Below are 19,431 nucleotides of genomic sequence, written 5' to 3'. Positions count from 1 at the left end.
GAAGGACCAACTTTTTGTGCGTAGAGATAAGAACTTTGATAGATTTTTTTTTTTTAAAAGGAAACTTTGATAAACTTTTTCAAATCTTTGGTTTGGAGGCTGGAAAATTATTGGAATTTGGTATGTATAGTTAACACTACAAAGTCCATGATTATCAAATTCCATAAGTATGAATGATATTTTGAATACCTCTGTATTTTTATTCATTTTTAAAAGTCCTAATTGAATACCCCTAGATTTTGGTGGAATTCATGAAGTCTTTAAAAATCCTAATTGAATACCTCAAGACTTTCATAGACTGCTAAAAGTCTATATTGAATACACCCAGACTTTTAAATTTCATAGATTTCTTTAAAAGTTCCACTAATTCCATGTACAATACACCCCCCCTAATTTTCTTCAATATCTCAGACATTTTGATTCATAAAATGATCTTCTTCTCGTAGATTCATAGTTCAATATCACGCACATTTAAATACACATGACATGCACTTTGTGAAATGCATGCTAAAAGAAATGGAATTTGTGTCCATAGATGGATGATGATACATGGAAATCATCTACGTACGATACAGTTATTCTCTTTTCGAAGACATTCAAATATCTCAAGTTTCATTTTATTGTCCAGCAGTGTAAAGTTCATAAAGATATCATCACAATATTTGGGCTCTCCAAAGGCCCACATTTCAAGAACTCTCTCAGTCTTCAACAAGACCTTAGAGGCTTAGGGACGACCCAACCCAATTCATGATTGCGGGACAAAACAAAAGAGAGCAGTTCTAGAAGAGTCTGTTATCATCTCATAAAACCTCGCCTGTTGCTTTTTAGGGTTTTATCTTCTTCTTCTTCACTCTACAAAGCCACTAGAGCTCCTCCTCCTCTCTTGTCCTCAAAATTCATTAGGTAATTTTGCTTCTCCTTCTCAAATTAATTGGGGATTTGTGTTTCTCTGAATTGAAATTGGATTTGGGTTTTTTTTTTTTGCGCAGAGAAATGGCCACAGCTCAGCTAACAGCCTCATCTATCTCGGCCAGGAGCTTGGCCTCATTTGAAGGGCTTAGACCCTCAAACAGCAAGTTTGGGTCTCCAGCTGCAGTGTCACTGGTGGCCCACCGCTCCTTCCGCGGCCTAGTCGTCAAGGCCGCCACCACCGTTGCTCCCAAGGTTGTTCTCAACCCTAAATCCCTAATTCATTTCTGTTGCATATGCGTTGTTGGGTCTTGTAAAGATTTCATTTTTGTGGATAAAGTTGGTTGCTTTGGACATTTTTTGCTACTTGGTGTTGTGTATTGTGTAGTAAACATGATTTCAGTAATTGGTTAGCAGCAAAATCTATGTGGTTGACTTTGGTAGTCTGATTGTGGTGAAATTCTTCATACCCTCTGCGGTGGGATGAAGCTATATTCTTGGTTTAGACCTTGTTGTTGAGGTTCTAGTTTGAGGCTCATCTTTGCTTCTTCAGCAAAGTTCAAGTTTATAGAGTTAACTTTGCAGATTGGACTTGGGTTTATTTGCTAGCTATCTCGTCCTATCCATAGCTTTATATTCTGAACTTGTCATTGTTTTGAAAATGGCTTTGATGTTTGATCATTTGGTTATCTTTATTCTGTTGTATCTGGCAATTTACTCCATTCAGGGTACTTAATACTTAGTGGCAGCGTTTATGCATTTTTTTTTGTTTTTTGTCAAGTCGATTAATTAAAAAGAAAGTTTTTGTTATGGAATACTTGTTTGTTGTCATGGGTGTTACATTATAACTTGGTTCTCCTCATGCTATTTGTTCTTTCTCTGACGTGAGCGTGTTGTCATTCCAATTCTGCAGTACACTTCGATTAAGCCTTTGGGTGACAGAGTGCTTGTGAAGATCAACACCATGGAGGAGAAAACTGGTGGTGGAATTTTGCTTCCAACCACAGCTCAGACAAAGCCTCAAGGAGGTGAAGTGGTTGCTGTCGGAGAGGGCAAAACCATTGGCAAAACAAAAGTGGGGATCAGTGTCCAGGTATAGATGATTTTCCACATGGCCCTGCTTAGCTCTGATGAATTAATTTCTAAATTTCCTGTTTATTGAATGCTTCTTTTCCATATTATAGACTGGTGCAGAAGTTGTATATTCCAAGTATGCTGGGACAGAAGTGGAGTTCAATGGTACAAAGCATCTTATTTTGAAGGATGATGACATCGTTGGTATTCTTGAGACAGATGATGTCAAGGATCTTAAACCCCTGAATGATAGAGTCCTAATCAAGGTTTGTTTACCTTCACACTTTAAACTCTTATCTGAAACATAATCAAGATTCGTTTTTTGAAGTAGAGCATAGATTTGAAGGTCCTTATGAATCTTTTGAGCACTTTGGTTGATTGTGAGAATTCTGATTAATCTGTATCCAGCAAGAGATGTACATCCTACATGGTGTTGGTTTTGATTTATCTCCCACTCTTTCTAGTGGAAGTAGTTACCATATGATATGCACATTACATCTCTTTCCACATATTTAATCCAAAGTTCCTGACAGTGTTGCACCTATATACAACAAATGCAGGTTGCTGAGGCTGAGCAAAAGACTGCTGGAGGTTTGTTGTTGACAGAGGCCAGCAAAGAGAAACCCTCCATTGGCGAGGTAAGGGTTAGCAGTTGTGGGATATTCCGTTTTAGCCCTAAGTCCCCTCTATTTTGTTTTAAGGTGTGGGTTTCTGAGATCATATATTTATGTTTCTGATGTTAACAGGTGATTGCTGTTGGACCCGGTACTCTTGACGAGGAAGGGAACAGGAAACCATTAAGCATCAGCAAGGGGAGCACAGTTTTGTACTCCAAGTATGCAGGGAATGACTTCAAGGGCAAAGATGGTTCTGAATACATAGCTTTGAGGGCTTCAGATGTCATTGCCATCCTTTCTTAGTTGTCCAATTAGATGTTTGCAGTCTGTATTTTTGACATGCCTCGCAGAGTTTCTTCTAGACATTTCTGATTACATAGCTTTAAGCCTTTAAGGGCTTCAGGTGTCATTTCTGTACCTTTCAATGTAATAACACTGGGAATGTAATGATTGCAGTTGTGGCAAATTTGTTATCAAATGTGTTTTTGTTTGAATTTGGATGAAGTTCCAAACTGATAAGGTCAGAATGAAGATCCATCCCAAATTCAAATTGCAAGACAGTGATCTCAGGTTTAAGAAGCACGTATGAACAAGTAAATGTACCACTCTGCAACGAACAGAGTAAATAAAAGGCTCAGTAATTCAATCATGCAATGAACACACAGGTATGGGACAAACTGAGTGCCATTGCATCTGTCGCGAGTCATAACTAGAGGCTAAAGCTATATTCAATTCCTCGGTTGCTCTATAGAATTTACAAATTAGTAAGAAATGAATGTTCAATCTGCCTCAAAGAAGAAATATTATACATCATTTTACCCCCGCTGTACCGTACAAAATATCGACCAGTCACGAACAACATCATATGCAAGAATTAAGTGTCAAGCACGTGCATAAGCTCTAGGTTATCCTCCGAATCCGCAGAACCAGTATCTTCAATACTGGTCATGGAGCACTTATATCCCTCTACAGATTCAGGAAGCTTGTGTGGTATTGCTGTATCCATCTCGCGGGAGGGATTTTGTTCACATCAGTTACAGCTTACTTGATGGGATTTAATGTTGAAGACTAGATTGTCTCAATATCAAAACCTTTACCGATTGAATGAGGCTGCCGAGTTATCTTCATATGGTGCCCTCCATGCATTTCCACTGTCAGTTCCACTGCAAGCTTGGTTGGGAACAGGAACATTTCCCAGATCTCCATCCAAGCTCATTTGTTGTACTTCAACAGATGACAGTATCTTTATACTCTGGACACAGCTCACAAACTCCCTGAAAGCAATTAACACAAAATGAATACTTGAACAAGGAAAACCACAATTATTGCTATTGCAATTGCATCTTGCTTGACTTACTCCCATGGATCATCACCAACAAGAAGTATGTCATTTTCGTGATCCACATAAACAAGCTTCCAGTCAGTTCTTTGTGGATCTTCTAGTTGCCCTTCAATCCCAAACATGCGGGCTAGATCATGCCTGAGCTCATCATAGCCTTTATACCGGGTAACATCAATACATCTTCCCACTGATCCACGCTTTTGAACCTATAAAAAGGTTGAAGTGGTATTACGCAAAGGAACTTTATGAATAATAAACTCATATCATATAAACTATGACATCCTCAGCCTAATCACAAAGTTCTTACTTTGACATGTTAGGCGGTAAAGAAATATACTGATGAAATAGCTATATACAGGCAGACTAATTGGTTTACCAATTCCATGATAAATATGCACTTGACATCAAAAGGTATAAAGAAAAGATAGCTGAGTAGAGTAACAAACCTTTGTATACGTTCTCAAACGTTGGGCCTGTGATCCCCACAAACCATTATTTAGAACTCCAGCATCATTTAGAGCAACATCACTAGAGCACCCAGGCTTGAATGGCATGTTTGGCGCCCCAAATGATTGAGAGCTGATTGCAGCAGTAGATAGCTCTGTCTCAATATCTCTTGGTGTCCCACCATAATTAGACAGTAAGTTCTGAAGATCTTTCTGAGAGTCATATCCTCTTGACATCAAAGTGTCAGGTGCCAATCCATCAACATTAGCTGAAAACGGAAGATTGTTCCGAGGATGTGATTGGACATCACCATCTAAACAGAAGGATGGGAGTGCGTAGTTCTGCTGTATTGTGCTAGCATCCAGACAATATGAAGTTCCAGAAGAGGAAGCTTCCAACTGATCAGTGATGGTACCTTTATATTTAATTTGGTCCAGTCCTTTTGAAATGGGCAACTCATGTTTGATTCGAATATCAGACTTGCTCTGAAAATCATGAACCAAGTTACTAGAAGGCTCCGCCACTGGATCCCCTATCAACATGGCTGTTCCTTGCTGATTCCTGTTCAGTAGGTTTGATGAGGACACCTGGCAATTATTTGTAGAAGGGGAGGTTGAACATGATGGACCGTCCCCCTCTGTAAGATTGGAATGGCTTCTGATTGCTGTAACTGGCTTGTGCTGGTTCTGTTGTTGGATAGATGAAACATGTTGGGCCTGCATCATTGGTGAAGCCGAGAAGTTGTTGCTGCTGAGAAGTTTGTCTGCTGAGAAGCTGTTACCGCTTAGCTGTTGCTGATGATGCTGAGACAGAGGCAACTGCAACTGTTGTAATTGCTGGTTTTGTTGATGGGCCAGCTGCTGCTGTAGCATTTGCGGCTGCAAAAGTGGGCTTGATGGAGAGAATAATTGTTGTTGCTGCTGCTGCTGCTGTTGCTGTTGCTGTTGCTGTTGCTGCTGCTGTTTCTGAAGCAAGTGTAAGTGAAGTTGTTGCTCAGACAAAGCCTGTTGTGACGATGATTGTACTTGTGGCTGCTGCTGTGCTTTCTGCGGCTGTTGCAACAACTGCAATGGGGACTGTTGCAACTGTGCCTGCTGCTGCCTTAGCAACAGGCTTGGTTGCGGTTCCAATTGTTGCTGAATTTGTGAGTCTTGTGTGCCAGCTGCCGACTGGAATGAATTCTTATTAGGAGTGTGGACTGCTTGCTGGGATTGGGTACTGCTTGTTAGTGAATGCTGTTGCTGAAGCTGAGTGAACATCATTGGTTGATGTGAATTTTGGCTTGGGATTTGGTTTGGAGTAACAAGACCATTACTTACAAGAGTCAGTTGACCTAACTGTTGTTGTTGCTGTGACTGTTGCCGTTGTGGTTGCTGCTGATGTAGCTGATGAAGTTGCTGCAGCTGTTGAAGGCCTTGAGGTTCTTGATGGTTTTGTTGCTCCCGTTGCTGCTGTTGCTGCTGAGAGTAATTTTGCAGCTGTTGGTTCGCAGGAGTCTGCATTAATTGCTGCAGCTGCTGCTGTTGGGGATGATTTTGCTGCTGTTGGTTCAAAGGAGTATGCAATAATTGTTGTAGCTGTTGCTGTTGCGAGTGATTTTGCTGCTGTTGGTTCATAGGATTCTGCATTAGTTGCTGCAGCTGCTGCTGTTGGGGCCATGCCACAGTTGGCTGTTGCACTTGACTAACTTGATTTTGTGGAGCTGCTTTATTTAACTGGCCCGGTGCAGTTAGACCAGGAGCTTGAAAATTCAGCAACTTGGATGGATCATCAGTACCGTTATGCAGGGTAGTTGGAGGAACCATGGATGGGAAAAATCCAGACTGAGGGGCTGAAAACTGATTATTTTGTTGCATATTCATCCACTGCACTAAACTCAAACCAGGGAAAATCGAGCTTGGGGAATTTTTCATGCCAAACTCATCTCCAAGCCATGGCATGGCTCTCTTGAAAGCATTCTCTATGTCAGATTCATCATCTGCAAAAGCACACAAATGTTGTTCATAGGATCCCACAGCCAAAGTTCTTCAAGTTTAACCTTTTAAACATTTCCAAAGTTACTAAAGATGGAAGATTTTGGACAAAAGAATCTAGTTAACTTGTAATGTGGTTTACCTGGCATCCCTGGTTGTTTGGGAAACTTTGGTCTAAAGAATGGAGGTGGGCAGATGTAGAAAGGAGTTACAACAGGCTCAATTTCCCAAATTGAAACTCGGCTAGGCCGATCACCAGCAGTTGATTCATCCCATCCAACCTATCAATATAAAATCACAGCTAGTTAAGCTATAGTAAATATCAGAATGCCTAAAGATATCAACAGAAATGCCTATGAGGTGATGCGCTCTACAAGAAGAAATTAAGAATGGCTAAACAATACCTGAAGATTGCGCCATTGAGAACTTTTCCAACGAACAGGATCCAACTCGCTAATGCCAGTGATTGTACCCATGTATCTGCGAACTCCTGACTCTTCAGTCTCAAACATCATTCTGAATCGCATGCCAAGTGAAACTTGGGTATACATCGCTTTATTGTACTTGGCTAAAGGTACCACAAACTCAGAAGGGCTGGCCCTATTAAGATCAAATAAATATTGTCAAAACCTATCAAATAAGAATAGAAGATGACATTCATTACACAGAAAATAATGAAGTTCTAAGCATTCTATAGCAACTTACCTCGGGTTGTAAAATATGGTAAATGGACTGTTATTTGCAGTAGCATGAGCTGCAGCTGCAAGAATTCCAATATGCATGCTATCGCTGGAAATGACTGATGAAGAGAGAGCTGGTTGCTGCCTATTAGCACGCCTTATACCCAAGAGAAGCTGAGATTTTTCATCTCTGCATACAACCAGATGGTTGCATATCAATAACCAAAGAGACTAAAAATCTGCTGCAATAATCATCTAATTCAACATGCATTTCATTTCGCACCTTATAAAAAGAACAGCATCTCCAGCAAAGAGCCTTTTTGTGCTAACGAAAACACTCCAACCAGTAGTCAGCAGGTGCCTTTTTGGCTGGCCTGAAATGAGGATGCTAAAAGTTAGATTAATGAAATTTTCATCTCTATACATAATAAGAAAAAGAAATAACAAAAACAAGATGATAAAGAAATTATTGTGGTTAACATGGTAAAAATGCTAACAGGAGTAGACGAAAGAGCCTTTGAAAAATGGCATGTTTGAGCAACACATGTCTGAATGTAAACATTACACTGGAGGTAAATGGAAACAGAAGAAGAATGATCCTAAGAGGGCAGTACCGCGATAAATATGTCTGAATGTCCATGCACTATCATGCAAATCTCTTGCTACAAGCTCCTGCGCTGGTGGTTGCATTGTAAAATCCTACCAAAGATATTTTCTTTTAGTTACTACAAGGAATTTCTGAGCTGAATGTACTACACATTATCTTGTGATATCTTGATATTAAATAGAAATTTTCAGTTTTTACATACTAGAGGTGGGAAGATCTTCTCAGCTGCACGACGAGGTACAGAAAATCCACCGTGAGTACTTGTGTCACTAGCTGTAAGAGTTTTGCAGAAAAACTCAGAAGGTTGCCTGCTTTGCTTGAGGCCCATGTCAGACGCCAGTATTGCTTCCTTGTCATACTGCAGAAACATATATTTAAACAATTTCGCCTTTGAGTCTTCATGACTTGCAAGTAAAAGAAGCTAAGTTGTAAGTACTTCTTAATTCCCATAATGAATGGCTGACCTACTTTGTTTACTGGTTGGAGAGTCATCTGCGCATACACCTCATCTGTTTCGGTATCAGCCTGATTAAGAAAACAAATAATAAGCATCTAAGTAATCCATTCAATTGTTCTTCATAACATTTCATCATTTTAAATTGCATGTGTGGAACTGCCATACATGTAATGTGACATTGTGAAGCAAGCATATCAATTTCGAAGGAAGATTGGGGTAATTAGGTATGAAATCCGTCTCCTTTTGCATAGATGCTGCAACCTGCAAGATTCAATAGATTCCATCAGAAACCAGATAAAACCATAAAACTTTGCTTCTTTACTTTGAAAGCGAAAGACGCACTTGCTCACTATGGCCTTGAGGGAAATAAACCACAAGACTTCCAACTGGAGGCAAAGAAACCAATGGCCCAGCACAGGCATGCCATAACTCTGAATTGATATTCTTCTGTTCTCCTGCTTAATACCAAACACAAGTATGTCAGTTTTGAAGAGAATTTTATATTCTAAATGAAATTTCAGGAACTCAGGATCTATTGTTTCAAAAGAAAAAAGAAGGTTTTGTGATATCTGCAACAATCACAACAGAAATGAAGCATGTTTTGGTATGCAATCAAATCCATAACTGAAACGCAACCACTAATCTGAGCCAATCTTAGTGAAGCTGCAAAGCTACAAATGAATAAGAAAACTCAAGAATCCTCACCTTCAACTGAAGTTGCCAAAAACCCATTTGTAGGAGCCTTCATGGTTAACACTTGAACAATATGCCTCACAGAAATTCAAATTCCTGCTTTGCTCCACCAAGATATAACCAAATAGGATTCTAGCTGCAGCCCATTAAAACCCAGAAATTGCAGTACTACTTCTCAAAAGTAAAAGCCTTCAAAAATCAATAAAAGCTTTCCTCAATTCACATTAAACTCGGGTAATTAAGCCCAGCACCAATCCCCAAAATCCAACAAGAAACTGATTTTGCCTCCAAAAACACAAACTTGTCCAACTTAAAGGAACCCATCATAGCTGAAAATCTCAATTCCAATGATGTTGGTATGTTCAGCAACCCAGTAAAACCAGAAAAGAGACCAAAAAGACCGCAACTTTGCACCTGAATCAGCAAAGTGAGAATCCCACATATTCCATTTCCGAACTGGAATCCATTTCCAACACCCCAACAGCCAAAGACAACAACAAAACTAGAAACTGGGTTGTAATGAACGAACTCCCAAAACAGAAAAGAAAAACAAAACGACCCCAAAACGGGGACTTTGTGTCTTCCTCAAGCTTTTGGGTTTGGCTGGCGTTCTTGCAAAGTTGGGTTGTGGTTTTTTTTATTTTTATTTTTTTCTGTGAACAGGGAGAATTGTTGAGGGGATCGAAAGGAACTAACTTGTCGCCGGAAAAGCAGAGGCCAAAGAAAAACAGAGCTCAGACAGCTTTTTCTACTTTAATGAATCAACAGCACCCGACATGAAATAGACTCGAGCAAAGAGAAAAGCATTCACTCTCATTCCTACTCTCTCTCACTTCTGGTTAAACAAAAAAATAAAATAACAGAGATTAAGCCTCACCATAAATAATAATTTGTGCATCATATTCATCAGCGTCTGTTATGCTCTCCGCAGACATTGATAATAATTATTCCTTACCAGTCCCCACCTCTCTTTATATTTTCCAATCAAATTCCGCCTAAATTCACCTCATATTCCTAGGAAATTTTCATTCTTTATCATACTTTTTCTTTGTGAAATTGAACTGGGATCTATCTAGTTATTCATTTCATTTCATTGTTACGTGTGTCCTATTAATCTGTTTAGCTAATTGTTTAATATTGTGAAATTCTCAAGTCTAAATGTTATCTAATATTCAAAACTGATAACAATACATCAACTATTAATCTTTTCTTTACCGACATTCTGAACTTTCGCACAAAGTAATATCAAGTCATATAAAATTACGTATATTATGATGTTCAGCAAGCCAATCCGAACATAATTCGTTTTTAAACAATCAACTTTCACAGACACAGAATGACTCAACATGCGATTATCATACATTTAAATTCGCTGACTTTATACCGTCCCTTTTTCATAATGACGATGGGTGTGAAAACAAACTTGTAACCCCAAAGAAATATCAAGGCTGCGGAAACGTTCACTTTTCTCAAGTTTCTGGCAAAAGTACCGCGACGGTGGAAATGGGGGAGGGATTAGGTTGAACTTGCCATGATCTCATTTTGGAAAAGAGAAGCTTCCTTTTTATGTGCTTGATGACGTGGGAACGCACTTGATGTTTGACTACGGCCCCATTTTTATTATTATTTTCGTGCTGCATCCAACTCATTTTTCCCTTTTATTTTATTTGGGCCTTTTCTTTGGGGCTTTGGGCCCCACCAAAAAACCATCAACCATACATCATCTTCATTCAAAAAGAAGAAAAACTAGGCGCATCATTATCATCTTAATGATTCTCTTGGTTTTGGATTTTTTATTATCAAAATGGAGTAATTTTACACACAATTTCATCTTATAATTTTTTTTTTTTGAAAGGTCTTATAATGTTAATTTGAATCATACAAATGATTAAATCCAAAAGAAAATTACAGTGGAGTCATTTTGGCATGGTAGTTCTTATAATGTAAAAAGTAAATTTTTTCATGTAAAACGATTGATATCAATGCAACTGCAAATTTTTTTTAATATAAGAACTACCAAAATTAAAAGTTTAGCATGTTTTGAAATCAGTGAACTACCAAAATTTTTTCATGGACTAGCACACAATTTTTGGCTAAAATCGCATGTTATTATTTTATCACTAAAAATATTCCACCCTCATATAATGATTTTTAAGTAATTGTTGAATTAACAAAATTAAAAAATTATGTGACATGTTTTTATAATGATTTTTCAAAGTTAGAAAAACATTAAAATTCATTAAAAAAAATTGTTTGATGTTTCGATATTCCGTCAATTGGAATACGTTATAAATCATGCTCTACAAATGGTGAGCTTATGTTATAGGAGAATTCAAGAAAAAAATAGTTAACAAAGTTTAGCATGTTTTGAAATGTCATTGCATTCTACTGGTGCCCCACCTCCTAGCGTACAAAACCATGTCAAACTCCATTTTTATTCAAATTCTCATGCTTCTTAATCTCACCATTGATAAAACATAATTTTTTAGAATGTATTCTAATTGACAAAATACTAAAATCTCTAACGGATTTTTTTTCTACGATTTTTTCAAAAAAAACAAGAAATTTTATATAATATATATGTTCGATTTTTAGGGTTTTTCAAGTTCATGAAGATTCAAAAAGTCATACTCTACAAATTCTAAGTTCATGACATAAATGAATTTCAAATAAGATGTTCAGTTCACAAGGTAAATACGTGGCATGTTTGGTTTTAATCCCTAATTTTATTCAAATTCTCATACCATGAACTCACCGTTGGTAAAGCATAATGTTTGTAAATCTATCCCAATCTATAGAGATCGAGTACTTTTCACAATATGATCAACATTGACACAACTATTGGTGGTCAGCTTGCCCTTTATAAATTCATTATCATACAATATCTTATAAGAAGAAGAAAAAGACTTTAAATCATATATATTGTGATGCACGGCCTAAAATTCTGGTCATGAAACTTTTTAATCTGTAAGAATTGCTTAGCTCAAGTGCCTAACATATATATGATCGATTGATGTTGAAAGGTGTGACAATTGTGAACACAACATTATAAAATGTTGACCAACAACCAAAACCAAAACCAATCCCTATTTTGTTCTTTGTTTTCTGGCTTTGGCCTTCTTATACAAAATGATGCTTTGATCCCTCTTTAGCAAAATAATAACAAAAGTTCGATTCCTCAGGCTTTAGGAGGAGAAAAAGTGACCAAAAAACAAAGGGAATGAAAAGGAAAGAAGACTATTTTATATACACAGCAGCAGCCGCAAAAGCAGGAGATCTTCACGTCACAAAATTCGGTGGAATCCTCAGAGCTGCAGGAGGCGTCACCAATTCTCCATTGAAATTTCATTTCCTGCCCAGAATTTAACAATAAGCGACAAAATTGACAACAGAAGATCCTGAATTTGAGGGTCCAAATTAACTTAGCACCAATTAACTTCCTTCTGTTCTTTCCATCCGCTCCGAGAATCAAAGACCATCACAACCACTATCACCATACTAGAAATAATGGAAAACCATCCATTTTCTATTTTGGGTATTGGGATAGAAACATATGGCCGGTCACCAAGTTCATCCATGTTTTTTAGAGGGAAAAAAAAAAAACAAATGGAGAGCATTTCCCCCATGTGGAGGAGAACTAAGTAAGTACTTTGATTCTTTGAAGACTCGTCTTGTTTTCCATGTGCTTTAATGGGTAAAAAAAGGGACCACGTATAATAGTTCATGGAACACTGGAATAGTGTTGCACATTCGATTGTGAAGTGACGCCAAATTTTGGGGCTTTCAGCTAGCTTTCGTAGTATTATTCGTTAGTTAGTTCGTGCTGAGGTATAAAGTTTATATTCATATACACTACGTGTAATTTTTATGAGTAATGCTAGGTATACTATATTTTTAAGTACCGTATGCATCCTACTTTATGTAGTAGGCTAGCAGCAGATGTGACAGAAAATCTAACCTATCACCGAATTTCATTAAATGATGTGAGTGTACGTGCCCGGTGAGATGCAAATGGTACCCAAACTATTCAATTTTTTTTTCTAGTTAATAAATGAATGATTGATAAAGTTCATGTATTAGCCCTCTTTCATTTTATGGAAAAGTTGGATTTTCCTGAGCCCTGTGATTATGCACTGGCCTATCCTCTAATTCATTAGGCAAACAAATATCTTTACAGTATATCCATACGGTTTTATGCCAATTATTTTGTAACATTATATTATTTATCATATTATGTCATAATTGAACTTAACCTTAAAATTGAAGGATGAGATTTAATTAAAGGGTAAATTCCGTCTATGGTAACTGAGATATGACCAATTGGACACTTTGGTACCTAGTATTTAAAAGAGGACAATTTGATACCTGAACTTAGGCTCCGTTTGACAGTTTGATACTTCTGTTAATTTTTTTCAGTTAAATGTAAAGATAAAATAGACATTTATAATATATATATATATATATAAACAAAATAAAAAAAACATGAGTTTTGTGGGCTGGTGACCATCAGCTAGCCCTGAGTCTTCATCATTTTTTGGGTCATTTGGAGGAAAATGAACATGAATTAATGTTTTGGGTTATGTTAAAGATGACATAATTGAATTTTATGTTTAAAAAGTTTAGTCATTATGATTTGAACACTCACGAGACTACTTTTGGTGGATTAGATATAGTTATGTAGAGTAGTCTCGCGGGTGTTCAAATCATGATTACTATATTTCTTAAACATAAAATTCGATTATTTCACCTTCAACATAACTCATATTCATTAATTCATACTCATAAAATGATGAAGAACGACCATCAACCCACAAAACTCATAGTTTTTATTTTATTTTATTTTTTACATATATTCTAAAGGGTAAATTCCTCCTATGGTACCTGAAGTATTGCTACTTGGACAGTTTGATACCCGATGTATTAAAGGGGATAGTTTGGTACCTGAAGTTAGACTCTGTTTGACACTTTGGTACTTCTGTTAATTTTTCTGTTAAATATAAGGATAAAATTGACATTTATAATATATGTATAAAAACATAATAAAAAAACATGAATTTGTGGGGTTGATTGCCGTTCTTCATAATTTTATAGGTATGAATTAATGTTTATGAGTTATGTTGAGGGTGAAATATTCGAATTTTATATTAAAGAAATATAATAATCAGATTTTTTTTTTTGTACTATTCTCTATGAATCCACTAATTTTTCCTCCAAAACTTGGATTTTTCCTCCTCTTCATAAACACAATGCGATGATATTATTTGGTATTATTTTAGGTCTTCATCATTTTTTGGGTCATTTAGGAGAAAATGAAAATGAATTAATGCTTTTGGGTTATGTTAAAGTTGACATAATTGAATTTTATGTTTAAAAAAATTTAGTTGTACGAGACTAGTTTCAATAGAGTGCTCTCATGGGTGTTCACTATATGATTACTATATTTCTTAAACATAAAATTCGAATATTTCAGCTTCAACATAACCCATAAGCATTAATTCATACTTATAAAATTATGAAGAAAATCAACCCACAAACTCATGTTTTTTTTATTATGTTTTTATACATATATTCTAAAGGGTAAATTCCTCCTATGGTACTTGAGGTATTGCTACTTGGATAGTTTGATACCTGATGTATTAAAGGGGACAGTTTGGTACTTGAAGTTAGACTCCGTTTGACACTTTAACAGAAGTACCAATTTTTTCTGTTAAATGTAAGGATAAAATTGACATTTAGAATATAAGTATAAAAACATAATAAAAAAACATGAGTTTGTGGGTCGATTTTCTTCATAATTTTATAGGTATGAATTAATGCTTATGGGTTATGTTGAAGCTGAAATATTCGAATTTTATGTTTAAGAAATATAGTAATCATATAGTGAACACCCATGAGAGTACTCTATTGAAACTAGTCTCGTACAACTAAATTTTTTTAAACATAAAATTCAATTATGTCAACTTTAACATAACCCAAAAGCATTAATTCATTTTCATTTTCTCCTAAATGACCCAAAAAATGATGAAGACCTAAAATAATACCAAACAATATCATCGCATTGTGTTTATGAAGAGGAGGAAAAATTCAAGTTTTGGAGGAAAAATTAGTGGATTCATAGAGAATAGTATACAAAAAAATATCTGATTATTATATTTTTTAACATAAAATTCGAATATTTCACCTTCAACATAACTCATAAACATTAATTCATACCTATAAAATTATGAAAAACGTCAATCAACCCACAAACTCATGTTTTTTTATTATGTTTTTATACATATATTCTAAATGTCAATTTTATCCTTACATTTAACAGAAAAAATTAACAGAAGTATCAAAGAGTCAAACATAGTCTAACTTTAGGTACCAAACTGTCCCCTTTAATACATCGGGTATCAAACTGTCCAAGTAGCAATACCTCATGTACCATAAGAAGAATTTACCCTATTCTAAATGTCAATTTTATCCTTACATTTAACAGAAAAATTAGCAGAAGTACAAAACTGTCAAACAGAGTCTAATTTCAAGTACCAAACTGTCCCCTTTAATACATCAGGTATCAAACTGTACAAGTAGCAATACCTCAGATACCATAGGAGGAATTTACCCTATTCTAAATATCAATTTTATTCTTACATTTAACTAAAAAATTAACAGAAGTATCAAACTGTCAAACAGAACCCAAGTTCAGGTATCAAATTGTCCTCTTTTGAAGACTATGTACCAAAGTGTTCAATTGATCATACCTCAGATACCATAGAAGGAATTTACCCTTAATTAAATCGACTCTATCTTTTTTTGATTATGGGCTGGTGACCATCAGCCCTGAGTCTTCATCATTTTTTGGGTAATTTGGAAGAAAATGAACATGAATTAATGTTTTGGGTTATGTTAAAAATGACATAATTGAATTTTATGTTTAAAAAGTTTAGTCATTGTGATTTGAACACTCACGAGACTGCTTTTGGTGGATTAGATATAGTTATGTAAAGTAGTCTCGCGGGTGTTCAAATCATGATTACTATATTTCTTAAACATAAAATTCGATTATTTCACCTTCAACATAATTCATATTCATTAATTCATACTCATAAAATGATGAAGAACGACCATCAACCCACAAAACTCATAGTTTTTTTTTAATTTTTAATTTTTACATATATTCTAAATATTAATTTTATTCTTACATTTAACTAAAAAATTAACAGAAGTATCAAACTGTCAAACGGAACCCAAGTTCAGGTATCAAATTGTCATCTTTTGAAGACTATGTACCAAAGTGTTCAATTGATCGTACCTCAGATACCATAGATGGAATTTACCCTTAATTAAATCGACTCTATCTTTTTTTGTAACACCACCCCCCCAACTCATGAAGAGGCTCGAACACATGACCTTCCAAATGAAAAGCTATTATTTTACCACCCCATCAAACACACGCACCCAACTCCATCTTTTTTTCTTTTTCATAACTTTAAGAAGAAAAAAAATTTAAAGTTTTCTAATCAAGCCGATTAGACAGAGATCAATGGAAAATCGCAAAAAGTTTCCATGTGCGTGGACACCAACCGGATCATTTGCATAAAGTAACAAACTTTTCCTGTTTCTTTTCTATGTTCAAACACAGAAAGCTAGAATGAATTCCCACAACCGTACCTACTCATATATATTAATATATATATATATATATATATATATATATATATATATATCTTCAAACTGTTAACTGTAAATCTTTGACGTCAAAATATATACCGAAAATAAAAACGAAGAAATGTATGTATAGATAACAGGAAGATCGTACAATCAGATTAAAGCAGATGGAAGCAGGAGGGTGCCAGAGAGAAGAGAGAAGACAACGGAGCCAGGCATGTGAAGAGCGGCAGCTTTTGTCGGGCCACCCACCGCCACCTCGACCCGACCTGACTATATAATACGGGCCGGGCTCCCCCTACTACTTTCATATGTGGTTCTAATCGATTCCCTATCTGTCAGCCACGTACACCTCCCCTTCTTGCCTTTGTACGGGCGACTACCGACTACCGACTACGTACAGAGATGGTATTGGTTAATTACAGCACTTGGTGTCTGGATTAAGCTAGGGTTAGGTTTTCTGGGTTGGTTATTTGCCTGCAGAAGTAAATTCAAACAGTGCATGCATGCAATGATGCAGTAGTAACAACTCTGACGGCTTCGACCGTAAGTTCTGAGTAGTAATATATGTTTAGGTACGAACTCAATTATATTTTTGCCATATATGTATGTAGTAGCTGTGGAGTTCTTGATGTCTTCTGTATCTGTGATGCTTAATTAGGCATGTCTCCTTACTGTATCGATCATGATGGGTCGTTGTAGTGCAAGTTTCCCCCACCCGGTATTAATCGCTCAAACTTTCTCGTTTCTTTGTTTACGGGTGAAAATCTGCCCGCATCTCCAATCGGTCATGATTCTGGCGAAAAATATGTAGGGTTCTTGATCGATTCCCGACCGGAAATCACTTCCAAACGTTACATGCATTTTCAATTTGTAAAATATTTCCACATCCTCACAAATGCCTACTTTATATGGAGCAAACATAGAGTCGACCGTAGAACCACGGCCCTCCGAACAAGATCTTATCTCGTTCCTCCGTCTTGTTAAAGCGCAAAATGAATCGATGGCCTTGATTCTGGATAGAGAATCTTTGTTTCAATCCCCACACATTGGCCATGCTAGCCATGAAAGGAAGTGAATCAAGGTTCTTCTTTTGAGACAAAAGCCTCCCAATTGCATAGGACTGGCTAGAGATCGCCGGCGAACCCACAGTCCCGAAGGGCCCTCTCATTCTCCTTGATTGAGAGTGCAGCAGCCATGAGGGTTGAGACCTCCTCCACCATCATGTACGTACGAGACGGCTATGCCAAAACTTCTCAACCCTAGAGAAACCCTAGCGCAGAGAGTTTTTCTCTATTGATAATAAACACTTAGTATACATCCTTACTTTTGTTTTCTTGTTCTAGCTATTGGTAGATTTGACAAATTACACCTACAGGATTAGAAAATAATTTTCACAAGTTTGGGATTAATTAACTTACTGTAAGAAGAGCTCATAATAGTGACCAATTCGGTAGTTAGACCATTTAATTAAAAAATCGATGAAATATTACAACAGATATTTTGATGTCGATGGGGTACCTATATTTCGTATATATCATATCAAACTAGAACAACAAGCAAGATAACATGGAAATCTAAGATTATATCCACAGAGAATCACGTACTTAATATCATAACCATATATATTCACGCGGGACCAAAAAAAGAAGAAAAGACATAACTAATCTCCCAATCTATAGTCTTATTTAGTTGTGAAGCATATATCCTATCGTGTATGTTTTTCATGACCTAATTGATCGATCAGCAAGCTAACCTAGCTGGTTACGTTTGCTTAATTAATAGTTAGCTGATGCATATATACCATATATTCCATATACATATTTTCAGATAAGAAGGTAAAAGCATTGGATTGCTTGTTGGCATAGCACTAACTCGATCAATATCATCTTTGCTTGTAAACATATAAAGAAAAGAGATTGAGATATTTTCACGCACAAATTACTGTCTGCCATTACAAGCAATCATCGATCGGTGATGGACAAGTGCCCAGAACCTTCGTACATTGAGGTGCATGTGCTTTAATTCTGATTGGTTCGTCACTTTTGATTAGTTTAATTACATCAGAGAGATTAATTAGTTGATATGGGGTCTCACAAACTTGATTAATTAAGGCATGCATGTAATGGAGGGGCAAACCTAATGATTCTTCTCTTAATATTCCGTTGCCCGTGGCGCTTGGTGTGCATGCGAATTGCTCAGAATATGTTATCATGTTAGTCTGCACATGGCTTCTGCTAATTAAAACTTTGAAAGTGATAAATACATAAAGAGCAAGGACAAATTAATTAAGCAACTTTAAGCTTAGCTAGCATAATCAAGTACTAGGGTCTTTAATTGATTGAGCTAATCATACGAGATTATTCCCCGGCCACTAAACCAAACCTCAATCAGTTTGGCTTTAACCTATGTCTCGCTCTCTCCCGTTTAATGAAGACTAACTAATATAATTAGCATAAGATCGATCATGTTACTTAGTCTATCTAATTAAAGACAGCGAGATGACAAATCTATCTTGATAGATGGATCCACCCGGCAACCGTTAAACATGATTAGGCACGATCCCTCCACTGTGCGCCAGAATTTAGCGCACTACTAATCTTGATTTGATCAGAATTGATTGTGTTTCAGTATTTAGTTACCACTAAGCTATATTTTTCATAATTAGCGCTTGGTATTTTAGGGGGTAAAGACAAGGATGGTCAGACGATTACATACTCCGGAGGTTTAGGGAGATCGACACAAACCTTTATGAGGAGAACGAAAGTTGGGTTCGAACTCATAACGACAAGATAAAAATTGTAATGTTTCTACATTAAAGAGCCAATAATGTATATTAAGTTATTTGTTAGACACATGCATACAAAAATTTCATATTTGATCTTATAAGTTTTAGTCTTGCGCGCTAGTGTTGAAGCTTGGTTAAGATTCTCTAATCTAAAACAAGCAACGAGTATTATTGAGATCTAATATTTAAGC

General features: G+C 36.4%; 2 protein-coding genes across 3 annotated transcripts; one reads left to right on the top strand and one right to left on the bottom strand.

The window, feature by feature from the left end:
* The first annotated feature begins 744 nt into the window (after window positions 1–744).
* Window positions 745–3,078, top strand: LOC112190747 (20 kDa chaperonin, chloroplastic). The gene is made up of 6 exons (XM_040515202.1): window positions 745–903; window positions 990–1,164; window positions 1,823–2,002; window positions 2,094–2,249; window positions 2,544–2,621; window positions 2,730–3,078. Exons 2-6 carry the CDS (start codon window positions 994–996, stop codon window positions 2,901–2,903), a joined length of 759 nt encoding a protein of 252 aa, XP_040371136.1. The 5' UTR covers window positions 745–903; window positions 990–993; the 3' UTR covers window positions 2,904–3,078.
* A 190-nt stretch (window positions 3,079–3,268) lies between these two features.
* On the bottom strand, window positions 3,269–8,854 carry LOC112190746 (auxin response factor 7). Of its 2 annotated transcripts, XM_024330226.1 has the most exons (13): window positions 8,812–8,854; window positions 8,449–8,561; window positions 8,272–8,367; window positions 8,118–8,174; window positions 7,852–8,007; window positions 7,657–7,741; window positions 7,326–7,416; window positions 7,068–7,232; window positions 6,767–6,962; window positions 6,505–6,643; window positions 4,389–6,367; window positions 3,958–4,148; window positions 3,269–3,874 (listed from the first exon to the last, which is right to left on the bottom strand). In XM_024330226.1, the coding sequence occupies exons 1-13, from the start codon at window positions 8,852–8,854 to the stop codon at window positions 3,694–3,696; spliced, it is 3,492 nt and encodes a 1,163-aa protein (XP_024185994.1). In that variant the 3' UTR covers window positions 3,269–3,693. The 2 variants fall into 2 exon arrangements, with proteins under 2 accessions (XP_024185994.1, XP_024185995.1); XM_024330227.2 differs by lacking the exons at window positions 8,449–8,561; window positions 8,812–8,854 and having other exon boundaries at window positions 8,114–8,174; window positions 8,272–8,333.
* Window positions 8,855–19,431: the final 10,577 nt, after the last annotated feature.

The sequence above is a fragment of the Rosa chinensis genome, chromosome 2 (genome assembly GCF_002994745.2).
Source record: "Rosa chinensis cultivar Old Blush chromosome 2, RchiOBHm-V2, whole genome shotgun sequence".
NCBI classification, from domain to species: domain Eukaryota; kingdom Viridiplantae; phylum Streptophyta; class Magnoliopsida; order Rosales; family Rosaceae; genus Rosa; species Rosa chinensis.
Note: the sequence above shows the minus strand (reverse complement) of the source record. Positions and strands in the feature narration are given on the sequence as shown.